Source organism: Chlamydotis macqueenii, chromosome 21, assembly GCF_036417535.1.
Source record: "Chlamydotis macqueenii isolate bChlMac1 chromosome 21, bChlMac1.mat, whole genome shotgun sequence".
Classification (NCBI taxonomy): domain Eukaryota; kingdom Metazoa; phylum Chordata; class Aves; order Otidiformes; family Otididae; genus Chlamydotis; species Chlamydotis macqueenii.
The window spans coordinates 5297824-5321899 of NC_141576.1; the positions used below are offsets into that span (position 1 = coordinate 5297824).

The 24076-nt window shown below is 37.9% G+C and overlaps 1 protein-coding gene across 8 annotated transcripts in view; it reads left to right on the top strand.

Moving 5' to 3' along the window:
• KIF1B (kinesin family member 1B) overlaps window positions 1-24076 on the top strand; it is a 93131-nt gene that overhangs the window by 13422 nt on the left and 55633 nt on the right. For 3 of the 8 annotated variants that reach the window (XM_086764249.1, XM_086764253.1, XM_086764254.1), the window contains exons 3-15: window positions 7170-7246; window positions 8988-9167; window positions 10858-10923; window positions 12339-12517; window positions 13236-13347; window positions 14335-14412; window positions 14692-14757; window positions 15951-16026; window positions 16307-16385; window positions 16961-17103; window positions 20775-20908; window positions 22038-22117; window positions 23580-23655. In XM_086764249.1, coding sequence (XP_086620375.1) covers window positions 7170-7246; window positions 8988-9167; window positions 10858-10923; window positions 12339-12517; window positions 13236-13347; window positions 14335-14412; window positions 14692-14757; window positions 15951-16026; window positions 16307-16385; window positions 16961-17103; window positions 20775-20908; window positions 22038-22117; window positions 23580-23655 — 1346 coding nt within the window. Of the gene's footprint in view, window positions 1-7169; window positions 7247-8987; window positions 9168-10857; window positions 10924-12338; window positions 12518-13235; window positions 13348-14334; window positions 14413-14691; window positions 14758-15950; window positions 16027-16306; window positions 16386-16960; window positions 17104-18229; window positions 18272-20696; window positions 20909-22037; window positions 22118-23579; window positions 23656-24076 lie in introns of all 8 variants that reach the window. The other 5 variants (XM_086764246.1, XM_086764250.1, XM_086764247.1 and 2 more) reach the window with 3 other exon arrangements.

Below are 24076 nucleotides of genomic sequence, written 5' to 3' on the forward strand. Positions count from 1 at the left end.
ATTGATAGCTTGGGGGTTTTGTTTAGTTTTTAAAATATTAATCTATCAGTCTGTCTCCCCCCGCCCCCAGCACAGACTGTGTATCAGCTAATCCCAGGATTTAGCACAAGTTAATTCTGTCTGCTGGTGTTTATCTGAAGGGCAAACTGCAGCTAGCCAGTCCTTCACTGGAGCACCCTGCTGTGACTCAGATGTGGCATGTCTGATGGCAGCGTGCCCTGGAATATGACTCTGGTCGCTAACAGAGGTGGAGCTGTTGAATCTTGTGACTTGACTCTAAATGCAGTGAGGGATAAGAGAATAATTTCAGTTCTTCCCTCTTGTGTGCTCTTTGCTCTGTCTCTCTATTCCAAGAGCTTATTAGAAAGAATTGCTTCTATCCCCAGATACTGAACTGCAGATAATGCCTAACTTGCCAAATTTGTGACGTGCTGAGGAGCAGTGCTGACTGGGATGAAAACAAATTAGATTTGGGCTGCAGATTCAGTGTCATTATAATCTGACATGAGATTTAAGTGGTTAAGAAGTAGTTTTGGTCATTCGTTGTGCCTGCAAAAATATTTATGTGGCTGAGTAGATGAGAATGGAATGAGGGGGCTGATCTTGGCTAAGCTTTCTTGCTTTTTTTCCCCTTTCTTTCTTCTTTGTAGGTTTCCCGCTGTTTGTTTACTGGGTTAGTTTTAATGGAGAATGGAAGTGGAAGTCCAGAAATAAAGACTTGTAGTGGGAATGTGTTTGTGTGTATGTTTAGGAAGGAGTGAGGAGACAGAGAATGCTGCTTCCAGTTGAAAGTATCACAGAAGACTGTAACTTTGCATCAGCTTTCTGTTGTGCTCTGTAGTCTGGTTATAATTGTAAAATGAAGTGCGTATTTGGGATGTGCTTTTTGAACTTCTTCTTCAGCAAATTTGGATCAGATTGTAAGGCAAAATAAAATGTCTAAAATGACAACAGGAATGCAAAAGAATACGTATTACAAAATATATGGATACTGTTTCACTAGTGACGTGGTCTTTCTAAGTTTGCTAACAGTTTCTGCTAAAATGAAAAAGTAGCAATGAAATTGATCTCATAGATTTGAAAGGTTGAAAGTGGATGTTATTTTTGTGCTAGCTGATAAAGCAGATGGTGCATGGTTTGAAAAATGTTAATTAAGGAACAAGTAGGATGGACTGTGGAAGTGCCTTATGCCAAGAAATGAAGCTGCCTGTTTAAGTAAGGACATGTTAAAATCCAAATGTTTTGTGGTGATTGATTTGTTACTGTTGATACAGCACATCTCAAATTAAAATTTCTTCATTGATTATGCTCCCACTCCATCCTTATCTTTTATTAGGCTATACGGCTCCTACTGTGCATTTCTCATGTATAAGGACTAACCGGTTAAAATACGTGGGTCTTAGGAAATGATACAAAATTTTAGATTATTTGATGTGAAGAAATATCTTTAAAAACTGTATTTCCTTACCTTTTGGTCAGTGATATGTAAAACTCATTTGTAGTTACAGATATCAAAAAGCCCACCAAAGTTAAGCAGCTAAGCAGCTAAAAAGAATTGTTTAGATGGTTTGAGCTTCAGAGAATATGTGGATTACTCCTGCCTAGAGGCGCCTGAGATGGCGTGAAGCAGCTCTGTATGGCTTAGCATATCACTGTAAGGAGAAATTAAGCTTTTAAAATGCAAGCTGTGTCTCTGGGTTGTGGTGGCAATGGGTATTAAATAAACTGCTTCAAATTAAATGGTAATGCTGCACGGCTGTTCACACAGTGTACTTTTTTTGAGTTTTATGTCAATTTATGACATGTAATTACTTCTGCTTATTGTGTTTGCTTACCAAGGTGGAAAACTGATGTAAATATGTCTTAAGGTGAAGCGTACTATTCAAAATTTCTGGAAATTAATAACTCAAATTAAAAAGGGAATAATGTGGGCGTTTATCTCCCTCAACCAAATCAACAATTTGTAGAGTGTATTATATTTCCGTGCCTTTTTCTCAGCCTTCCATTCCAAAGGGGAATGATGGACATGAATGCAAACTGTGGTTGCTGCTTTGATCCCAGGAGAGTTTTTGGACACTGCAGTAGGAAAATAGTATCTTAAACTTGTTTTGTCCTTGCCACATTTCTGAGTTATGTATGTAACCTTTTTCAGTAGCAGTCACCAGATGGTGATTTTGTAAAATACCCCGTTCCAGTTTGTGTTTGGTGCGGAAACCCTAACTTGCGGAAAGCTGAAAGATTCCACATGACCTAAGAAGCTGGCTCTTGGTGAAGCAAGGGGCCTGAAAAGGGGATTGAGTTTCTCAGAAACTGGCTGCTTAGGTGGACTCCGATATTCAAAGTTGCTGTGGTGCCATGCTGATGGTAACTAATTATAGCTGCAGCACAAAGGGTTAGTGTCAGTTTGCAAACAGAAAAGTTAATTGCCACATTGGACCTTTGAAATAGCAGATAAACAAATTTATTCTGTAAGATAAAAAGGCCATTAATGTGTTCCTGCTGTGATCGTCTGCCTTATTGCCTTTCTCATTTCCTGAGGCTCTGTAATTAAACCATTAGTTTGCCTACCATGCCCTGAGTCTGCTGTGGTGAGAGGAGATAGATGATGACCTATTTCGTTATTCGCTGATACAATTAATCTTGGCCTTGCCTGGTTTAAAAAATAAGCAAAATAACCGAAAAGCTTTTTTGTGTTTATGTGGGTATTGGAGACAGTGGAAACAGTCCTCTCTTTAAATTTGATATGTTTCCTTGTTCAGCTGAAAACACAGCTGAAAACAAATCAATGTTGCCCACTCAATCTAATTTCTACATGAGCATGCTTTTTTTTTTTTTTCCAGTTTGGTGTATGGTCTTTTAGGATAAAGCTTACCTGTACTATAAGGAGTCTTTTAATTTCTTCAGAAGTAGCTATTAGCTTCATTTAAAAGTAGCTAGATTTCATGGACGTGCTTGTCCCTCCAAAGAAGATGCTTGGTGCAATAGACACCCTCAGGTCAGTTACTTCGGTTTGAATTCTTGGTTTCTTAGCTGCCTCACCATCTTCTTTCAGGTACCTTATCTCACAGTACTGCGTATCTGATCACTTGGTTTGAACTCAGACCACATCAAACATTGCTGGTGCCAGAAGCTACCCACTTGGTGCTCAGTGTTCCAGATGAAGAGGGTTTCAGTCTGACTGAAATCCATTGAGGTCACAATCTTTTATTTCTCTTGATCTGTCAGCTCTGCTGGATTCATTTGGAAACAGACTGAGAATTCTGTCAAACCGGTCAATCTGAAAATGGAGTATGTGGACTCTAAAAAACAGGGATGGGGATGAACAGACTTCAGGCTTGGACTAGAAGCTGAGTGAAAAAGCTGTGGGTGGATCACAGTAGTGAGGTTCAGCATGCAGACTTCCTGGCAGACAGGAGTTTTTCTGACTCGTTTCTGTTGCGGTGGAAGGTTTTGGCCATGCAGCTGCATTCCCAACCTCTGACAGAGCTGCCTTCTTGCACGTTAATCTCCCTGTCCTGATATGCTTCTCAAGATATGCTTTGCAAAAACATGTATCCTAGAAAGTAGCTTTCAAAATAGTGAGCTGGACGCAGAACTTAGTGTGAAGGAGCTGAGTAAAGTCTATCTAAGAAAATAATAATAATAAATGGCTTAAAAAAATGGGGTGAAGTGGAATCACTTCCCTAAATCATAGAGCCTGAACTTCAGTCTTCAAAAATGTGATGGATCAAATTTAAACTTGAAGCAAGTAGGCTGAAGCTGTAATGGCAAGCTTGTGGTGCCTTTGCGGACAGCAAGGCTGTTGCATAGTTGGAGATCTTGTCTTTCATGGGTGGTCAGTGTGCCTTTGTGCAGAGTGAGCTGAGTGGGAAAACTATTCTTCTAATTAAAAAACTATTCTTCTAATTAAACATTTGATTTCTTTATTTTCTTTTTGGAAATGGTGGACTTCTCCTAGAGATTTCTAGGAATGGGATGTGTGTATTAATGGGATGTGTGTATTAAACCTGGTTTTGAATAACACTGATATTTGTGCTGCTTGTTCTGTTTTCTGTTTCTGACACAGTAGAATCTTAGAAGGCAATTTCACTCCTGCTTCCTTGGAGAGACCAAGTGCAGCTTTGCCTTGGCCAAGAGAAATGTCCTTATTGCTTATAAAAAAATATAAAAATGGAAAAGAAAAACTGGTGAATACTTTCTGTTTCACTGTTGATTCTAAGAGAAGACAAATCAGTCATGCCATGAGGTAACTAAGTGAGATCAAAGCTCTTTTGTCATTGCATTTGCACGTTAAAGTAAAACTGTACTAATGTGACGTTCAAGTTACCAGTGTATGTTTTTAGATTGTGGCTGAAAACCTGTTTCTTGGTCAGCAAAGATGTGGGTAGGCTTATGTTTTTGTTTATTCCCTTCATGGTTTGCCAGGCTAAGAGTTTTTCATTTCCAGGACGGTGTTGCAAATGCAATCTACTAATAAAGGTAGTTGCTCCTCTCTTTCTCTAGCCATCACTCTTCTTGTATGTGTAGTATCAAGAGTTTGAGTTAAAATGACTTGCTGTGGAGATGAAGCCACAAAATGTATATTGTCAGGAGAAGTGCTGGCGATACATTTTCATGTATCTGCTTAGAATTGTCTTGTACAGTACATAGGAATAGGTTCTAGTACATACGAATGGGTTCTATGTATTGCTCCTTTTTTCTGCTTTTAATGGTTAGATTACTTTGCCTTGAACTTACAGCCCAAAACAATTGAAGAAAATAACGTTGTTCAACCCCAAAGGTTGCTACAGTGAACTGATGTGGAGATGGGGTTTTATTTATACTGCTTTCCTGGGTAGGAACTGCAGGGTGCAAGGCATTACTTCTTCCTTACCTTTCAGAGCTTTGATGTTAAATAATTGAATGAGAAATGAGAAGCTGTCGAGTTGTAGCAGTCTAGATTACACTGGAAGGAAAGAACTGATTGAAGTTTGGGGCAGGAGAGTTGTCTTCTGGGATTTGTGATTTGTTGACTTTACCTCTAGAAGTGGTTTAATAGCACGTGCTGTAGATGTACTGCTGTCTGGTAAAAATGAGTAACGGGAAACTAAAGCCATATACGATTGCTTAGGTTACTGGTTTGTTATGTGTTGGTGCCCATGTTGCTACCCAAAGCCACAAGCATTTTTGCCATTTGATACTGTACTGGTGCAAGGCGTATTATTCATTGGCTTTGCATCTCTGTCGGCTTTTATACGGCAAGAATGTCAGCACAAGGTGCATCCAAGTGAAATGGAGTTGGCCACAAGAAATAGTGTAGCAACTGTTGCTATTTGCAATCCAGACAGTGATCTTTTCTCCACACTGTAATTTTGGATAATAGCCCTGCTCAGGGACACAGCATCTGGTAGAGGAGTGATTTAATTTTAATGGAGATTCTGTAACCACACTTGCAGAGATTCCATTGCAATATGATGTTAAGTTCATGTTTGAAAGGGTAAGATGTGGGTGTTCTGATTTTTATTTATCAGAGAAAGAAAGGTTGCAGCCCTCATCTGCCAAAGCATAGCCTAACTGATACGAATATGGGCAAAATAAGCATCCTTTGTTTAGGATAACTGGTACCAGGATACAAATGATCCCTAGTAAAGACTGTCACCACCTTTATATATCTTCTTTCTTTGTAGATTTTGTTTGCACGTATCATGATTGGTGGATCACTCCCAAAGGCAGGTTGCTGCTTTAGGTGCAGATGGTTACGTGTAAATCTGGGATGGTTTATCTAATTCTGATACTGTCAAGAGTATGCCTTTTCAGAGTGCTTGCTTACACAGATGATATTGAAAACAGCTGCTGGAAATAATAGCTTTAAGTATTTCCAGCACTGTAGTACTGAAAAGAAGAAAGCAGTAGAGATTCACTTCTGCAGTACAAGCTGTGCTTATAAATTGCCCTCCTTGGAATACAGAAGCTACAGACATGCTGTATGCCATTAATATGACAACTGAAGTCATGGTGTATTACTCCCCTCTAGGCAAAGGTTATAGGAAGCTGTTTTGTTGCTGGGAAAGAAAAAAAAAAAAAACAAACAAACCCAAAACCAACCTAAAAGGTATCTTGAAGAGCTTTCATTAATTGTGGGGAATGCATGTGTGGGTCAAATATTGAAAGAATTAGAGCATCTGAGAAAAGGAAGAGAGCATAAAATTTACAGATGTACTGATGTGAAGAGAAAGATTTGCAGATTTACAGATGTACTGATGTGAAGAGAAAACCGACAGTGGGGATAAGATTTAACTTACCTGAAGATTCTTAGATTCTTATATATGAATACCTTGGAAAGAGAAGTCAAGAATTGCAGGAGCTGAAAAGGCAATTAGGAGTCAGCTTTTTGAATGGGACGTATAAAGGCTATAACATAGGAACTGTACACAAGCATTGTTTCATTCTGGGTTTGTGTGTGTGTGAACTTTATCACTGTGTAACTGGTATGTTATACAGAAGTTCCAAAAAGTACATAAGTTGGTTGGGGGCCGCTGTGGGATTCAGTAGCTGTATACAGTGAAAACATTTACCAGTAATTTGGTTGATTCATTTAATCTGTCCTGTTAAAAATCTGTCTGTAGGCTTTATGCGTATAAAAGAACATTGACATAAACTATGCAGATAATTGCTGAAATATTTGTAGATCCAGTTTTTTTCGTATCTTCCTCAATGCTCTGAAAACACTGAACTGCTTAAAGAAAATCCTTCTGTCATGAGCTCTTGTACTGTGTAACAGGTATTTCAAACCAGGATTGAGTTGTGCTGCTATGAAATCACCAGGGGTTCTTGAATTCTTCTTTTGGATCTTCCTTCTTGCTAATATCCCTCACCTCCTAAAAATCTGTCCCGTTCTAAAAGCCAAGGGACCAGGATGACCTGCTTCTGGCTTTCTGTCCAACAGAATTATTTTTTTTTGTGGCAGCAGCATTCCTTCTAGGTTTTTTTTTTCCTTAACTTGTTTGAAATAAGGCCTACAGAAACACAGTGTTAGGAAGCTGTGGGTGTGTTACTTCAATCTTATTCCTGTGCAGTGTGGCAACTCTGTGAAGACTCAGATGCACAGATTTAAGTTGAGGATCAGCAAGCTCATTCATTATGCTCGTAAATGTCAAGTTAGCTAAGAGTTTGAATTTTATTTCCTGTAGGTATTATCAACCCAAAGAATCCTAAGGAAGCACCAAAGTCCTTCAGCTTTGACTACTCTTACTGGTCCCACACATCGGTAAGTTCTGTTACAAGAAAACAATTTTTGTTGTTGTTGACTGGCTTGATTTAACTGCATTCTCTTCTTCTGATCATGCTGTCCCTACCAGATGTTTCTGCACTGTATCGCTCACCCTTGTTCAGGTTAAAAGCTTGTCATGGTCTGGTATTTTGTTTTGTTTTGTTTTTTTTTCCCCATTTAGGGGAGAGCAGAAAGCTAGGCTCCTGGAGTTTGATAACATGTTGTGGATATTTGAAAGATTACTTAGAACAGAACACTCTTGGAAAATATTTTAAGTATTTTAAGGGTGTGTGTGAATGACAGTTAGTTCTGTTTTGCTCTTAGACAAGTGAAAGTTGCTCAAGTTCTCACAGCTCAAGGAGAAATGTGGTCTGGGCTCCCTTGGCATATCTGAAAAAGACAGAGTGGTGATCCATGTTTCCGATAGCTGCAAAAGCAATAAACTATCATCTAGGTCTTCGGCCCCACCCTCCTGCGAATTGGTGCTAAGGTCTTGCTGACTTCCAGTAATTGTTCTACAGCAGGACTGTATTGTTCTGCCATCTACCCCTCCCCTGCTTTAGTTTCTCAAAAATATAATCTTTCTCTAAGATTAATTTTAGTAACTTGGATGGTGTAGATAAGACTTAACATTTCTGAGCAGATCTGTGGCCAACAAGATTGTTTTCATGATGAAAAACTTGGATTTGTGCAACTATTTTACTGAATCTTCAAAAGCAACCATGCAACTAGATTACCGGATCAGTCAGAGGAACGTTGTGAACATAGTTCCTGAACACTTGCAGATAAGTAGCATCAAGGAAAAGAAGTGGTCTGATAAAATGTTGGTCCTAATGTTAGAATGTTAGCACAGCTGAATTTGTCCTGATTTCAGGAGCAGGTAATGTTAAAATCCAACATTTCAGGAAGAGAGAGAATGCTAGATTAAGAATAACATAGTCACGTAGAATGTAGTGATGGACTCCTACAAAATCGAGTTTCAGTGATATGTTACTGTGCAGTCTCTTCTGTTTGTGCAGCATAAAACATCTGCATAGATGATCATTAGTGTGATAATTTTTTCGACTATATTTACTAAGGACTTTCCTAAATGATCAAGAAAGGACATCAGAAAAAAGAGCATATACACTGAATCCAGCTTTCTGTCAGTATTTTACATAGATTTCTGTCACTGGATGCATCTGCAGTAGAGTTTTTTTTTGTTTTACCACTGGGCAAAATTGCTTCAAAGTATCTTTTTTAAAGTTATATTTCCATTTTAAAACATAAAGCAACTTTTCTTTGTCTTTTCCCCCTGCTACCCTTCAGAATCTTGTCAAACCAGGCACTGTAGGATTTTTGTAGCTTCCAGCCTTTTATTTATTTGTGTTGACTCTCAGAACTCTGCTGCTGATTTTCTCCCCTCACTTCCCTCTTGCCAAACACCCTGAATCTCATTTGTTGGTTATCTTGGACAAAATTTTTCCAATAGTGTACCAAGGTTCACAGAACAGAGTTGGATGGTTTCTTTGTTCAGACTGTTTCTCAGCAGCAAGGCAATGGTCCTGCAAAGGTTGTCATTGTTGTTCATCTCCAGCTGGTAATGCCTTGGGAAAAGGCTGTGTGTAAAACTGTGCTGCATTTGCCCCTTCCTAAGGGATTGACCCATAAAAAAGAAGAAGAATATAACCCAGCTTTTTGAAATGTTACTTGAATGATAGGATAAGACTGTATTTATGCTGGTTTCATGTCTTTTCAGCCTGAAGATCCCTGTTTCGCATCTCAGAACCGTGTGTACAATGATATTGGGAAAGAGATGTTGCTGCATGCCTTTGAGGGCTATAATGTGTGCATCTTTGCCTATGGACAAACTGGAGCTGGGAAATCCTACACGATGATGGGCAAGCAGGAGGAGAGCCAAGCAGGCATAATCCCCCAGGTAGAACAGAAGCCAGAAAGGGGATTTGGTTTTTGTGGCATGTTCAAACACATGCTTGCTGATACGCTTTTGTTTTTGACGTTTGCTGTGAAATTTGAAGAAGTTGAGATACCCGCCCAAGGAAATTTTGGCTGTCAACGATTTATGCCAGCATCATGAATTTAGCATTCTGTAGCTGTTGGTTGTGTGACACTTGTTTGAAGTGCAGACCTTTCTCAATGTTTAGGCACTGACAGTGGACCACGTTTGTTGGTACATAGTGTGTTCCTCCATTCCCAAAATAGAAATCTGAGGTTGGGTTTCAGTTTTAAGAAATAAATATGCTGAACAGCTGAAGTCCTCATTCTGCTACAGGTTTGCCGTAGACGTTGGCCCTGAGCCACCGGTGTGAAGTAGATGACACAGAGTGTTATTCTCTGTTAATAGCTTGGGCATATGTACTGCAAGTGTTCTGGTGATTAGCTTAAAATAATGTTGAAAGAGCTAATGTGATGAAAGACAGAATTGTTACATTTAAACGTTTTGTTGTTATTGCAGTAATCCAAAGTAACAGTATAACAGTATATAAATGAGCTGAAAGTCTGTGACAACAGCTTTGCGCTAAAATTTTTTGTTGTTATCTTGATATTCCTCTTTTTGAGGCTTCAGGGAAAAAAAAAATACATACAAATTAAACGTCCTAAAAAACCTCCCAACTTAATAATAATGCTCCTGTAGATTTAATAATGCTCCCTGTGTCTACTATGATTTTAAAACAAAATCATTTCACTCCAGTTTCACTTGGAGGCCTTCTCATAGAGGTACAAAATGAATTATCTGCTCAGGGAGACCTTGTTGGATCTGTTCTCTTTATTGTCACTACACAGAAAGTACAGCACAATCATGTTCCAAGTAATATAGATTGTTGACATTAAATTCTTACATGTTGGCAAAATTCCTTGTCTACCAGTCCCTAGTGTGAAACTTTATGATACTTGAACCATGTATTGACTGAATATTTCAGAGTGTGCGCTTTGAAAATTGCTTATGTTCTTCATAATCTGTTTATTTTTCATACAGTGACTTGTAGGTGCCTGTTCCAGAAACTTCTTTCTACTCTTGTTCCTCTCTGTACTCATGCTTTTTAATCTCCAAACACGTATCCATAGCTTGCCCACTTCTAGTTCTTCTTCCTTTATTATCTCAATTTTAGGTCTCTCTGTAGACAGCACTATTGAAGCAGTAGACCACTGATAGTTAAAGTTATCCTTCATATGAAGATACTGTCCACAAATTTTGAAATAATTTCTGGCTATTGATTTTAAATCTGAATCCTGAAACTTCAGCACACCAAATAAACAGATAATAGTTTTTATGAGACTAGAACACGATTAAGGATTTTCATCATTCCTTTCTAAAATTATTACTTCCAATTTCAGTTATTATAGGCTTTTTCTAATTTTGTAGTACAGAGTAATGACATTGGTTAAATGTAAAACAATTGTTGAGATACTATGTGAAGTGAGATTGAATGTTAGTGATGTAGAATTGAGATGAAGTGTCTTCCCAGTGAGGCTGTGTGTGATTGCTGTAATAGGTTCTTTTTCTTCCCCTACTGTCACTCTAAAGCCAATTTAAAGACATGTTATAGTAGTTATTTGTTACTACACAGTATAGAATAATTTCTGACTCGGGTTTAATCTCTTTACAGCTATGTGAAGAGCTGTTTGAGAAAATCAATGACAACAGCAATGAAGAAATGTCATATTCTGTAGAGGTGAGTATGGTGAGAGATCAAAGAATATCTGCGGGCTGGCCATCAAACTGAGCTTAGGTGCTGCGTTATTGATGCTGCATTAAGATGCTGATAAAATAAAACCAGGCACTTCACAGAAACTGTTTTTTTTTACTATTCTTTCCCCCAGTCAGGTTTTAGTGGCTTGACATGCAAATACGTTGCAGGCTTCGAAAGAAGGGAAGACCAAAAAGCCAGTGGAAGTCAAATGTGCTTGTTACTAATAAATGTGAACTGCAGTCATTACTGCTTCGAAATTACGGAACTGGAAAATGACTAGTTCTGTAGCTTTGAATCTTCCGTTTTAATACTTCATTGAATTGTATGTTACTAATATTTGATAATTTAATACTTGAATGCTATGGGAGCATCACATTTAGGATTTGTGAACGAGAAGATTCCTACATTTTCATGATGTTTTTTCTATTTGGTATTTGTTACGGTTCTGGTTATGTCTCCAAGCATAGATTTGTGCATGTGAGAGAGAGAAATAATCTCTCTTATAGTGGAAATTCAAAAGAATGAACATCTGAGAAATAAACAGAGAAAGGAGACAGCTAGACAGAATTAGTGATGAAAATGTATAAATACAGTATTGTGATCTGTTTTGGATATAGAATTTTTCTGAATTACATTTAAAGATATCTTCAGTTTCTAAATATCTGAAACTGCTGCTTACATCTGTAATCTTCCCACAGAATGAAAGTGAATAACTTAGTCTCTTTTAATATTTATTATCTTGGCTACTGCAGCTGCAGCCTGTTGGACTGGGATAAGCCTAGTGCCAAAAGAAACATAAAAATTAAAGAATGCATTTAAAAATAATCTTAGCTTTATAATTTATTTCAAAGGGTGCAGATTTAAGATTACTGTAGTTTGAATAATTGTACTGATGACTCAGGAATACAGCAGGACGTGGATGGAGCTTAGAATCAGAAGTTGCTTCTGCATATATAGAAATGAATTTTTTCCCTTCTTAAATTTGCTTTGGAGGTTTGTAAGAGAGATTCCTCGTAAGCAGACTTCTTTTACCATCTGTCTTGCTTGCCTCTTTAGAAATATAGTTTTACTGCTGTGTCATATTAAAGCTATTAAAATGATTGTGAACTCAAGTGTATAATTTTTAATAAAATGCCAATGTTTTTTGAAATGGTTTAGGGATCTATATGTGGATGTAAGACGTGCAGCTTATTTTGGAGATCTGATGCGTGAGACTAGTGGCTCTTCTTCCCTTCTGCTGTTGTCTCAAGCTGTTACATGAACTGAGAAGCTCACCTATAGCTTTTCTGTAGTGGACTGGGGCAGTTTCTGCTAGGGGCACTGTGAAATGCTGCAGAGCTGCTTGCAGAGAAAGCCTTAAGAAACACTAAATTATCTGTGCAAATTCCTGTTTTCAGGTGAGTTACATGGAGATTTACTGTGAGAGAGTCAGAGACTTGTTGAACCCGAAGAACAAAGGGAATTTGCGAGTGCGAGAACATCCTCTGCTCGGGCCATACGTGGAAGATCTGTCCAAGTTAGCAGTCACGTCTTACACAGACATTGCAGATCTCATGGATGCCGGGAACAAAGCCAGGTTAGTGATGATAGCACGTTACACATTTTTTTGTTGTGGAGATATACGGCGTATAGCAGCAAACTGAAAATATCTTCTGTGATGCACTGACACTTTTTAAAAAACTCATGTTGCATGAGGACTATTGTTGAAATGTGCACTAATAGATGCTATTAAAAGGCCGAAGCTTATTTGTGTGGTGAAATAGTGCTGCAAATCACTGTATAGATATTTAAAACTTGTAATGACTTGAGATGAAGTATGCGAATAGTTCTACTGGCTTCTAGTTTTGCCTTTTTTGTGTACTGTGTCACTGCACTGATACAGAGAAACATGTGAACACAGTCTCCTCTTTCATTTATTCAAGTGGTCAGCACTAAAGTTGGCATTCTGGCTTTAGGTTCTAGTTCATTAGTAGTTGTTTTCATGTCAGCTGCATACTCAATTTAACAATGTGTGGGAAAGACTGGCATAAATTCTGCTCACGTTTTCTTGAGTGTTTGAGTGTAAGGTAGATTAGTGAGTGCACAGATTGAAGAAAACTGTTTAAACTGTGGTGAAGATGAGAGCAATTCAGGAGTGAAAAATCGAAGGGTTTGTTAATGGCTTTTGATGTGGCTTGGTCTTGATTACAGAGCAGAACATCAGCTGTACAGCTGCACTCAGCCCTGCAGGTAGCTGTATTTGCAGCACAGAGGCTGCTGTTTTCTAAATGTGTCTATATCTGTTCATATTTCAGGACTGTGGCAGCTACGAACATGAATGAAACCAGCAGCCGCTCTCATGCTGTGTTTACAATTGTCTTTACTCAGAAGAAACATGACACAGAAACTGATCTTTCCACAGAGAAGGTATGTTACAGATAAGTGGCTTTCTGACTGTTTTTTGCAGTTCTTCCCTGCAGTGACTTATTGGTAGTATGATGAGAAAATGAAGAATTAACTGTTTTTTTTGTGTTTTGTTTAAAGGTGAATTTGCTGTGTGCCTTGATAGGGCCCTTTTATTTCTTACAGAATTTTGATTGTAATTCTAAAACCAGCTAAATGGGGAATGTGTGCTGGAGGAGAATATATAGATGTGGGGAAAATATGGTGTTAAGGGCTGGGTTCTATGAGGAAGGATATATGAAATAAAATAAGTTCATCTTACCCAGTCTTGTTCCCAGAACTTTCTATGGTTTTGCTTGCCAGGGCAAAATATTTGCCTTGTTAGTTCTTTTCTTTGGGTACAGGAATTGGGATGAGTGAGACTTAAGCACTTTCTGGAATTTGTCCGTTGAAAGGAGGTACACTGTTTAGCATGGAACAATTTTCTGGCTTTTCTTACTCTGAAATAGAGGCTCTGGATGCAAAAGTATCTGAGATAGATGTAATGTTCACATTTCTGAACTGACTACTGTGGACAGATCTGAAAAAAATGATGTATTGAGTACCTCCCCAAGCCTGTAAAATTATCGTTAAGTGACGTGCAGTCTGTAGCCTTGGTTAGGCCAATGCTTTATTGTTGGTGTCACTAGAGTCAGGAGGAAACATTAAGTTTCTCTTCCTTTGAGAGTCTTGTGTTGTCTATAGCAGTAACACTTAATTTCTTTTGACTTCTATTCTGCTCTGTTCATGTGAGACTTCATTCTCTCTTTATGTAATTTAGAGTATAGTGATACTTAGGGCATAATCCTAGGCACTTCTTATCCATAAGATAACAGCATCAAGCTAACTGCTGTGAAAACTTTGCCTGTAGTTTTAAGCACACTGCAGTTTTGTGGTTTTGTGGGTGTTTTTTTTTTTTTTTTTTTTAAGACAGGAGAGTTCTCATGTTGTTAATGTGCTTTCTCTCTTCAGGTCAGCAAGATCAGCCTTGTGGATCTAGCTGGGAGTGAGCGAGCTGATTCAACTGGAGCCAAAGGAACCCGGTTAAAGGTATTTCGCCATTGATGTATGGGGAAAGAAAGGGAAGTGGGTGCACAAGCATCATGTAGAGTCTTTACATGACAAATAATAAGGAAAAGAAAGGATTGCTATTGTAAGTATGGAAAAAAAATAGTTGCAAAACTGAAGACTGTTGTGGTTTGGTGGTTTGCTTTTTTTTTTTCCCCTCCCCTCTCTGGTCATGGATGTGACATTTGACTCATTTAGCCTACAGAGGTTCATGGTTGAACAATTTTAATTACTATATAATGCTGGATTTTGTTTTCTCAGGAAGGTGCAAATATAAACAAGTCTCTCACAACTCTGGGCAAAGTTATTTCAGCACTGGCTGAAGTGGTAAGTACAGCATTTACTTACCTACAACAACCTTTCCATAGCTAGTGAAGCAGAGACAGTAAAACCGTGGAGTACAGCAGAACCATTCACTGTTCTTGGCCTAGCGTTCTCAGCCAAGTTAGCTGTGTGTATTTTGATAGATGGATATTGTTGATAGTATTCTGTGAATGTCATACATGTTGGTAGAAGCTTTATTTGTCGATAGATTGAAGCATTTAGCTGTGAAGAAGCTTGCATTTGTATAGAAGACATATTCACATAAAAGCTTTTAATTCCACAGAGGAGTAACTTTACTTTTATTTGAAGAATCATTTTAGAAAATTAACTGCAACTTTGTTAAAAATTTTAGAAATACCAATGTGATAATTTAATCCTCTCTGGCTTCTTTTGCAATGGCAAGACTTAATAGTGTTTTGAGTTGAGTGAGCATATGTTGTTCCAAAGATAATGTTGTAGGTTTAGGAAAGTACTTATCTTTTATACTCAACTACTATTTAAAAAAGTACATTATTGCTATTACTTTTGAATCTGAGTTCTTAACAACTTGGTCAGGTTGAATATACTTAAGTGCTTTTTAGATTTTTATAGTGAAAACTATTCTCTTTCACTGGGCTTCTCACGAGAAGAAAATACAATCCAAGAGAACATGGTAATTATATATAAAGCTCTGTTAAGAAGCTCATCTTGTATCTTCTCCCTCTTTCCTTAATGCTTTCATCTTAGGATAACTGCACCAGCAAGGTATGATGGTCTGAGTAGTAGTGGCTGTTGTCTTTTTTTCTGGAGTGTAAGATTTTACTCTCACTTTGGAATCAAAGAACAAGGATCTTTTTATATCAGGTCATTGAGAAATTCCTGTCACTACAAGTTATGGTCATGAAGCCTGAGAATTATCCATACTAAATTTTAAGAAAGGTATTCTTCACACACAGAAAAACCTTATTGAAGGTAGTGCTTCAGGGGAATTCTCTGAACTATTCATCATCATCGGTTTAGATGTCTGAATATGTTACGCTTTACCTAACATCAAACTCAATCCCTTATACAACAGAACGAGCTGCCCCTCTGTTTAGATAGATAGCATATGCATATGCTGTCATGGTTCCTTTAATATATATATTATTATTTTTATGTCTTGAACATGAATGTTTCATTCAATGTCTATTTTTCAGTAGTGTGTTCTTTCTTTGTAGAGTAAAAAAAAGAAGAAGACAGACTTCATACCATACAGGGATTCTGTACTAACATGGCTTCTTCGAGAAAATCTAGGTATGGCTGATTTACCTCTGCCAATGTAGAAAGAAATTATCACTAAATTTTCTGACTGCTTTTAACTCACTTAACCTAAATTTGTATTATTATAAGGTTAAATATTTTTAGTAGCTTTGTTAAAAGTTACAGCTCTCTTTCCTGTGATTTTTGTATGTTCCATAGTAATGCAGAATATAATTGAATTCTATATTTTATTAGAAATACTGATATTTAGTAGGCAATTAGTGCCTAGTTTGTGCACTGTAGTTTTATCTAAAATCTTGCCTATTCGTTATAGGCGGTAATTCCAGAACTGCGATGGTTGCTGCTTTGAGTCCGGCAGACATAAACTATGATGAAACTTTGAGCACTCTAAGGTAATTTCTTTTTATCTGAGGTGGATATGGGTAGCTGTTAGCTCTCGTGGTCACATTCTGTCTTTCAAAGCTTTGGATTATTATACTTGGAGAAAATCTGTGGGGAAGAAAACTCTATATTGGCAAGAACTCAATAACCCTGAATGAGGCAAATCAATCTATTTTATATGAATAGGGAGCTAGAAATTTATTGCGTAGTCTTAACTTGAAAAATCAAACTCACCTTCTCATGTTCATATGTTCTTTTCCAATGTGGTTGCTAAAATTGAGCCTATTAGTCAAGGTAAGGCTTCAAAGCACTGAATAAAAGAAAAAGATAAAGCATGTTGTCTTTTGTACGCCTTGTTAATCCATCTTGAGTAGAACTTATCTTTTTTGCGGCAATACCCTGTATTAAGTAAGAATTCGTAAGCATGATTGAATATAATCTAGGATTCTCTTGACGTACAGCTGCAAGCTAAATGTCTCCTATGTTGCTTCATTTCTGTGTGGTAGATAATCACTTGCATATTCATTGTAAAGTTTTGGGGTTTTTTTTTTTGTTTGTTTGTTTTTGTTTTTTTGTCTGATTCCAGGTATGCTGATCGTGCAAAACAGATTAAATGCAATGCTGTTATCAATGAAGATCCCAATGCCAAGCTGGTGCGTGAGCTGAAGGAGGAGGTGACAAGGCTTAAGGATCTCCTGCGTGCTCAGGGGCTGGGAGATATTATTGACAGTAAGTGGATTAAACAGACCTCACTGCCTTGAGGCTGGTCTTTATTACGGAGGAGGGACTGCAAGAGAAAGAGGTTTAAAACCTGGAAGTTAAAAGTAGGTGGTGATATTAAATTTTGAATGTGACTTTAGAAATGGTAGCCTCTTCTGTCTTTAAAGAGTCCATCCTAGGATCGCCTGTAAAGTTAACAGGCCTCCTTCAAACTCTCAAGGAAAAACATGGGGATTTGGTTACCTATTACTGTAGAAATGATAATTTTTTTTTTTAATTTTTTTTTTTTTTGTACTAGAACTTAGACATCCAAGAGTTCCCCTGGTGAGTTATGAAGAGCTTTTTCTCTGACTACCAATAAAAGGAAGACAGTTGAGATATGGGAACTTAATTTCATACTGAGAAAGAAAGCATCTTTTTTTCCTTTTTTTAAGGGTTAAGGTTGCTGGTTGATACCTGGCTTCAATGCTATCATTGCTCAGAAAATAAAATGATGACTAATTCCTGTTAGACAATGTCCTGAGTGACGAACCATTTGTCATCGCAAAATAACTAGCTATGCAGCAGCTGCTTGCGAATAAATAATTATTTTGGGGCAAGATTTTGAGTGAGTTTGCCAAAGCAGTATTGTACTGATTTGCTTTGCCAGCAACCTCTTAAAGCACCAGGACGAACTTATGCCTGAGTTATTTACTTGTCTTCATTTCAAACAAGACAAATAAACTAAAATTTTAGCTGCTACATTCTTTTATAACATAAAATTACTTTATTTGTAGCGAAGGAGATGCCTATAAAACACAGAATGTATTCCAGTGGATTAAAAGTTTGGGTTTTTCTTTTTTTTGCCTGTGAAGCGGAAGTCTTGACTTAGTCACAGACTGCTTAAAGATGTGTAACAAACAGTTTTTGTTTGTTTGTTTTCAAGAGAATGGGGCCAAAAGACAATGAAATGCAGGTGTTTTTGTGCTTGGTACAGTCTCTGTTTTTTGATTCTAAACCAAAACTAAAAGAACTATGTTTTACTGGAAATTTTATTGTTTCTGTAAGCATCAAGTAGTATTCTCTTCCCTTCCTGTGTCGCTGGTCAACCTTCAATTTTGATCCTTCTTGTATTTTCCCTCCTGCTTCCTTTCAGTTGATCCAATGGGAGATGAATACTCTGGAAGTGGAGGCAAATGTGTGTATTGTGTGGTTCTCTTTTTAACCTGCTTTCTCTGGGTCAGCTTTTAACTGAGCTTTGCATGCCAGCATTTCTCACAGGGAAATCCCAGACAGAACACTCGCTGTGGAATGCACTGCAGTTTCATGGGAACTAGCTTAACCAGCATTTCTTAGATTGAGTCGACAGTCAAAAAAAGCAAAGTTTAAAATGGAACGTGTGTTCGTTGCTTGCTTTCTGGCAGAATATAGAAGAGAGTGGTAGAATGGTCATTTTTTTAGTCTGTTTTCATGACAGCCAACAGTTTGGATTTGAACTAGAATATCTTTTTCTTGAATCTTTTTCATGTTACTCAGTTGAAACAGCTTCTGCTCACCTAACTTCCTGACCTTGTAACATCTCTTTTCCACCTAGAAGTATTTATTTAAATGTGTCAGTTGATTAACTCAAGGTGAAGTGTTATCAGTTCTTCATAGAGACTGAGATTTATTTATTTTGTATAGTCTCTTTTAAAAAAAAACAAACAAAAAAAAAGAGCTGGACATCTTATACTGATGAAGGTTCCTCAGTTGAGCTCAAGTACTTGGTTGTGGATGATTAGCTTACTAGGATTAAAAACAGTCAGCAGGTAGCATTTTGTTTCTGTTCTACTATTTACTTTTAGGAAAGCAAAATAAATGTAGTCCACTGCAAGAGAAATGTGATATATGTAAATTCTGGGTTGGTAGACTTTTTAAAACTCTTTCAGTCAGTCGTCTTCACCCTCACTCAAACAATATCAGCTGGAAGAGGTCTGTCTGAAATTTCCTAAAAATTAAAGCTACTGGTGGTGTAAAGACTCATCCTGGCCTTGTCTTACGTTCCGATGCTGCTTCCAGCGTGTGCCTATGTCATCCGTGTGAAAGCTGCAGCCTCCAGCAGAAGCGTGCATGGTGTTGAGGGCTTTGGTTCTCCGTGGTCACAGCAGCTGTGGAAGCTATTGCGAGTGCCACTTTGTCTCCAGGAGTGCATGTGTCTATCGGCCTTTTGAGACTTCATCCTCCCTGCTCTGTCATGCCTGCTTTTCTCATCCTGATGACATTCCCTTTCCTTAACCTGCTTTTCTTCTGTTAAACTTCCACCCCTGCTTCCTGTATTTGCAGATGGTGGTTTTCAAACTGACTTACCAGTTTCATGAGACTGAAACAGCAGGTTGACTGTGGAAATGAACTAGGGCATAAGGCTGACAATGGCAGAATTGTTCAGGATAGGATAGAGGAGATGTAGGAGGACATGGAAATGTGTGCAATGTCCGGGTGAGCATCTTATTTTAGTTAAGCATGAAGCCGTTTTTTATAACTTGCAAGGTCTGATTTGACCTATTTCTTTCCTAAGGATAATTATTTTAGAGGTTTTGTTTTTGAAATAGAATTTAAAACTATCAAAATTATCAAAACTGAGCTATTTAATTGATATTTCCATGTTAGAAGATTTTTTTGTGTGTGTGACTATTCTGAGGATGTGTTTTACAGACATATCCAAGAAGCTAAGTTAGATTAAAATTAGTTAGATTAAAATAAACTGCCTTTGGCTATTCTTAAATCATTTGTGCAGTTTTTCTTGTTTCCTGTCTTTCAAGGAGGCATCCTTCCGGCCTCTAGATTTTCAGGGTACACAAGCTGCCTTATTCAGTTTTGGGTTTTCTAAGGCCTTCCTCATTTAAACTAAGACCAAAAAACTTTAAAGCACCTTCTGAAGTATCTCAGCCTTATCAGATATTTCACTGATCAGGTATCTTAAATTTCCATTTTTCAGATAAGGAGGGTCAAGAGTAAACATAATGATGTTACTGCGAACTTGTGTTCTGTTCTCCCTGTCACGAACTGACAGGTGATTTACATACTCTCCTGTGAAAATTTAAGGAGGGGTAGTTCTTTGTCCTTGTGGTTTGGATAGTTCAGCGGCAGAACCACTGCTGTGATAAAAGATTTACTTAATTGTCATTTCAGATAAAGATGTCTGGAAGTGAATGTTTTTCTGAGTTCACGCGGCTGGTGTCTATTCAGGCTTCAGCCCCAAATGTCACTTACCAGCAACTGAATCTGCTCCTGGTCTGAGCTCCATGCTACTCAGTTTAGTGCTCACTTAGAAGCCATCCTATTCCTTTTTTGGCAAGTGTATAATTTATTTTTTCAAGCTTTTTGGATAAAATGGTTTATGATGCAGTCCTTACTAATGATCCTCAGAGTCTAAACTGAGTTATTTTTACGTCATGGATATTAATATTAAAAGATATGTTTCAGAACTGCCATCTAAAAATGACAAAACTTGTCTTGTTGCTGCTTAAGTGCTTTCCTCTTACACTGGTATTTCCTTCCTTTCCTTTTTCCTGTTCCTTCCTTCCTTCCTATTTTCCTTTTCCCCTTCTTTCTGCCTTCCCTCTGTCTGTGTGTCTCTCTCCCAGATTTGAAAGATTTTCAGAACAATAAACATAGATACTTGCTAGCCTCCGAGAATCAACGTCCTGGCAATTTTTCCACAGCATCCATGGGGTCCCTCACTGCATCTCCATCCTCCTCCTCTCTCAGTAGTCAGGTGGGCTTAACATCTGTGTCCAGTATACAGGAAAGAATCATGTCAACACCTGGAGGAGAAGAGGCGATTGAACGTTTGAAGGTAAGTATTGCTGTACATTAAGGAGGCTGCTATTTTGGTCTTTTCCAAAGCTCCCAGTGAGCCTGGGAGAACTTTTCATCATAAATATATCCAGTATGCTACTGGTTCTGTAGGAGGTTGTCTGAAACCCACTTGCACCTTAAAAAGGGCACTTAACTGTGGTGGACTAGGAACTGGGTTCATGCACAGCCTTTCCTATTAGGATTACTTAGATTTAATTGTAGCCTGGAGCTACAACTAAATTATAAATGAAAATCCCAGTTCTTGTTTACAGGTCCTCTGATACACTGGTAATTATGGAAAATGTGATCATAAATATAGACTTCAGGAGGCCTGGTCAGCACTAGTGTGGACAAAGTCTGACTAGCAAATGCACTTGGCTTTCAGAAAACCAAATTAACCCAAAGTTGAAAAAAGGAGGAAGAATAATCCTGCCACTGTTATATTTGCCCAACCCCCACAGATTAAAATGTGAAGCACACAGAATAGCATGCTCTATCCAGACAATAGCGGCCTTGTCCCAATTCTGCATAGAACTGAACCGCATCAAAAGTGCATTACAGTGAAGTATTTTTTAATTTTTATGAAAGCCCCCCCCCCCCCCCCCAACGCCTTGGGTGGAGGAGTGGGGAGAGCTGGCTGTGCTGAATCTGTGCTTCGTTCTCATGTCTGTCCATGAGACACTGCCACAGGGATTGCAATGGGCTGGAACACACACTGCATGTCCCTTTCCTATTAGAAATCTGTGTTGCCATGGAAATAATGGTGTGGTGTCTGCAGTTCCTTGGCGGCCAGTTACTGAGTGATGTCTGTAAATCAGGTTTAAAAAAAAAAAACCAAAAAAAAAAAACAAAACCAAAAACCAACCAAACAAAAGAAAATTTAGGTGATTCAAATGGAAGTCTGATTGTGGTTAGATATTAAGTCATCTTTTCTCAGCTTACCTTCAAGGATATTTAGAGTTTTAAAAATTAAGGAAGACAACTTAGAATCTTCAAGTGCTGAGAGTACTTTTTTATAACCAAAATTAATTTGAGGTCTAGAACTAAGCACAAGCTTTAATTACTTTGTGTATTATGTAAAGAACTTTGAGCAGAGTTGTAAAACACCTTTTGGGATTTTCACACAGGAATCTGAGAAGATCATTGCGGAGCTGAATGAAACATGGGAAGAGAAGCTGAGGAAAACTGAAGCTATTAGGATGGAAAGGTCAGGAATCAGAAGTGCTGTAGATGTGGATGGTGTCTGGAAAACAGAAGTGTGGAAAGTGGAGAACATTACTCTGTTCACAGGCAGTGGAACAGCAGAATAGCGCTTCGTGATAAACCTGCTGACCTTTGTGTTTTATGTAACAGTAGGGTCAATGCTGAGAGAAAGCCGTATTCTTTCCTGCATTTCCTACAGTTGAAGTGTTCAGTTCTGTAAATCAGGTAACATCCTAAGCTGGCACGTTGGCTTTTGCTGTGAAGCAGCATGGACTCCTGGTCTCTTTCTTTCCCCTTCCGCTTTCTTCTTACATTCCAAAAATTCTGGCCCTAAAATTAAGCAGGAAAGAATAAGTTTTGAGTTAAATTTATTTTATTATTTGAGTTTTTTATTTTATTATTTTATTTTATTATTTGAGTTAAATTTGAGTTAAAATTATTTTAGTATCTAAAGTTATGAAACAGCTCCAGCTTTCCAGCTTTGGTTTGAATTGTGTCTTGGAGCAGCAAGACGGATGCTTAATAATTGTCAGAAAGTGGGTGAGACCAAACAGAGCATTACTCATCAGAATATTAAAAGCTTACAAAATATGTAAGGGGAACATCTTTGCCTAGAAAAAATGTGACTGGTTAGTCCCTAAAATCATTAAGATATATGCAGAAAGTGAATACAGATTAATTATTCACTGACAGAGCTGAGGGACTTTGAGGCTAACAGGTGATTTGAAACAAATAGGAAGTTCGCGCAATACCTAAGGAAGCTGTGAAAGTCTTTACTGCATGATGTTGATGATGCTAGGAGTGAATTAAAAAAATAAGACAAAACCTCAAAAAAAAACAACGCTTTGGATAGCTGTTTAAAATAAATGCAACCATTAATTCCAGGAATTCCTTAGGAAGAATTTTGGAGACTGGGAGAATACTTTGGGGAAAATATCAGTCTTTGCCACGTTCTTTATTCTTCTGTGCTGGTGTCACTGTTGTGCTTTGTCAAAGCCAAGAATATTCTGTTAACAGTTTGATCCAATACAATCCTTTTTATGTCTTAAGAAGGAGAAAGTACTTTGTATATTAGATCATGAAGAGCCAGTTAAGTCTTTGTAAATTAATGAATAGTGGTAGCTCCTTTTACCTAAATTGAATATTGAAATGTAGAACAGACTTTAACCTTCTTTAAAGAAGCAACGAATGTAATGTCCTAAAATGCCCTTAGCTTGTAATATATTATTGTGTGAACGTGATGTTAAATCTCTGTAAAATTTTTGCTGCTGCCGTTCAGCAGCCCTATAAACTCTAGGACTAAAGTTTAGAAAGTTGCCTATTATGTTATGAAGTGACAGTCCTGGCTGTACGGTCAGTGGATAGGCTGGTTGAAAGTCTAATGTGCTTTGTTACATGACTTTCATTAGACATTATTTTGTCCAAGAAACCTAAAATATGGTCAATATCTTGCTTTTCTTTCTCAGGGAGGCATTGTTGGCAGAAATGGGAGTTGCCATTCGGGAAGATGGAGGAACGCTGGGAGTCTTCTCACCTAAAAAGGTAGAGAACGTTGATAGCTATTGCTTCCTGTTTCCAAAAGGCTCCTCAGCTGGGGAGGAGAGGGTGATGGGAGGAAGCTGCCATTCACACAAGGGCTTGTGTTCGTGTAAGATACAGAGGAACATACGTGAGGTTTGGACCCTTAGTAGTAAGTTCCTTTTACAATGTATTTTTGGAAATAGCTTTAGTGTTAGAATTTATCAAAACACTCTACATTTAAGGATTATTTTTCCCATAATAATGAAGTTGAATGCTTTTACGCTTAATGCTTTTACGGAGCTGCGGAAAGAATTGCCTGTGGCAGCTTCCATTTGTTGTTGAAGTAGAGAAGCGTGTGCTAGCCTCCTAATACAATGATGAAATAGGAGCAGTAGGAAAAGCTCATGGGGAGACTTCTGACATCAAAAAATGGTTGAACTTT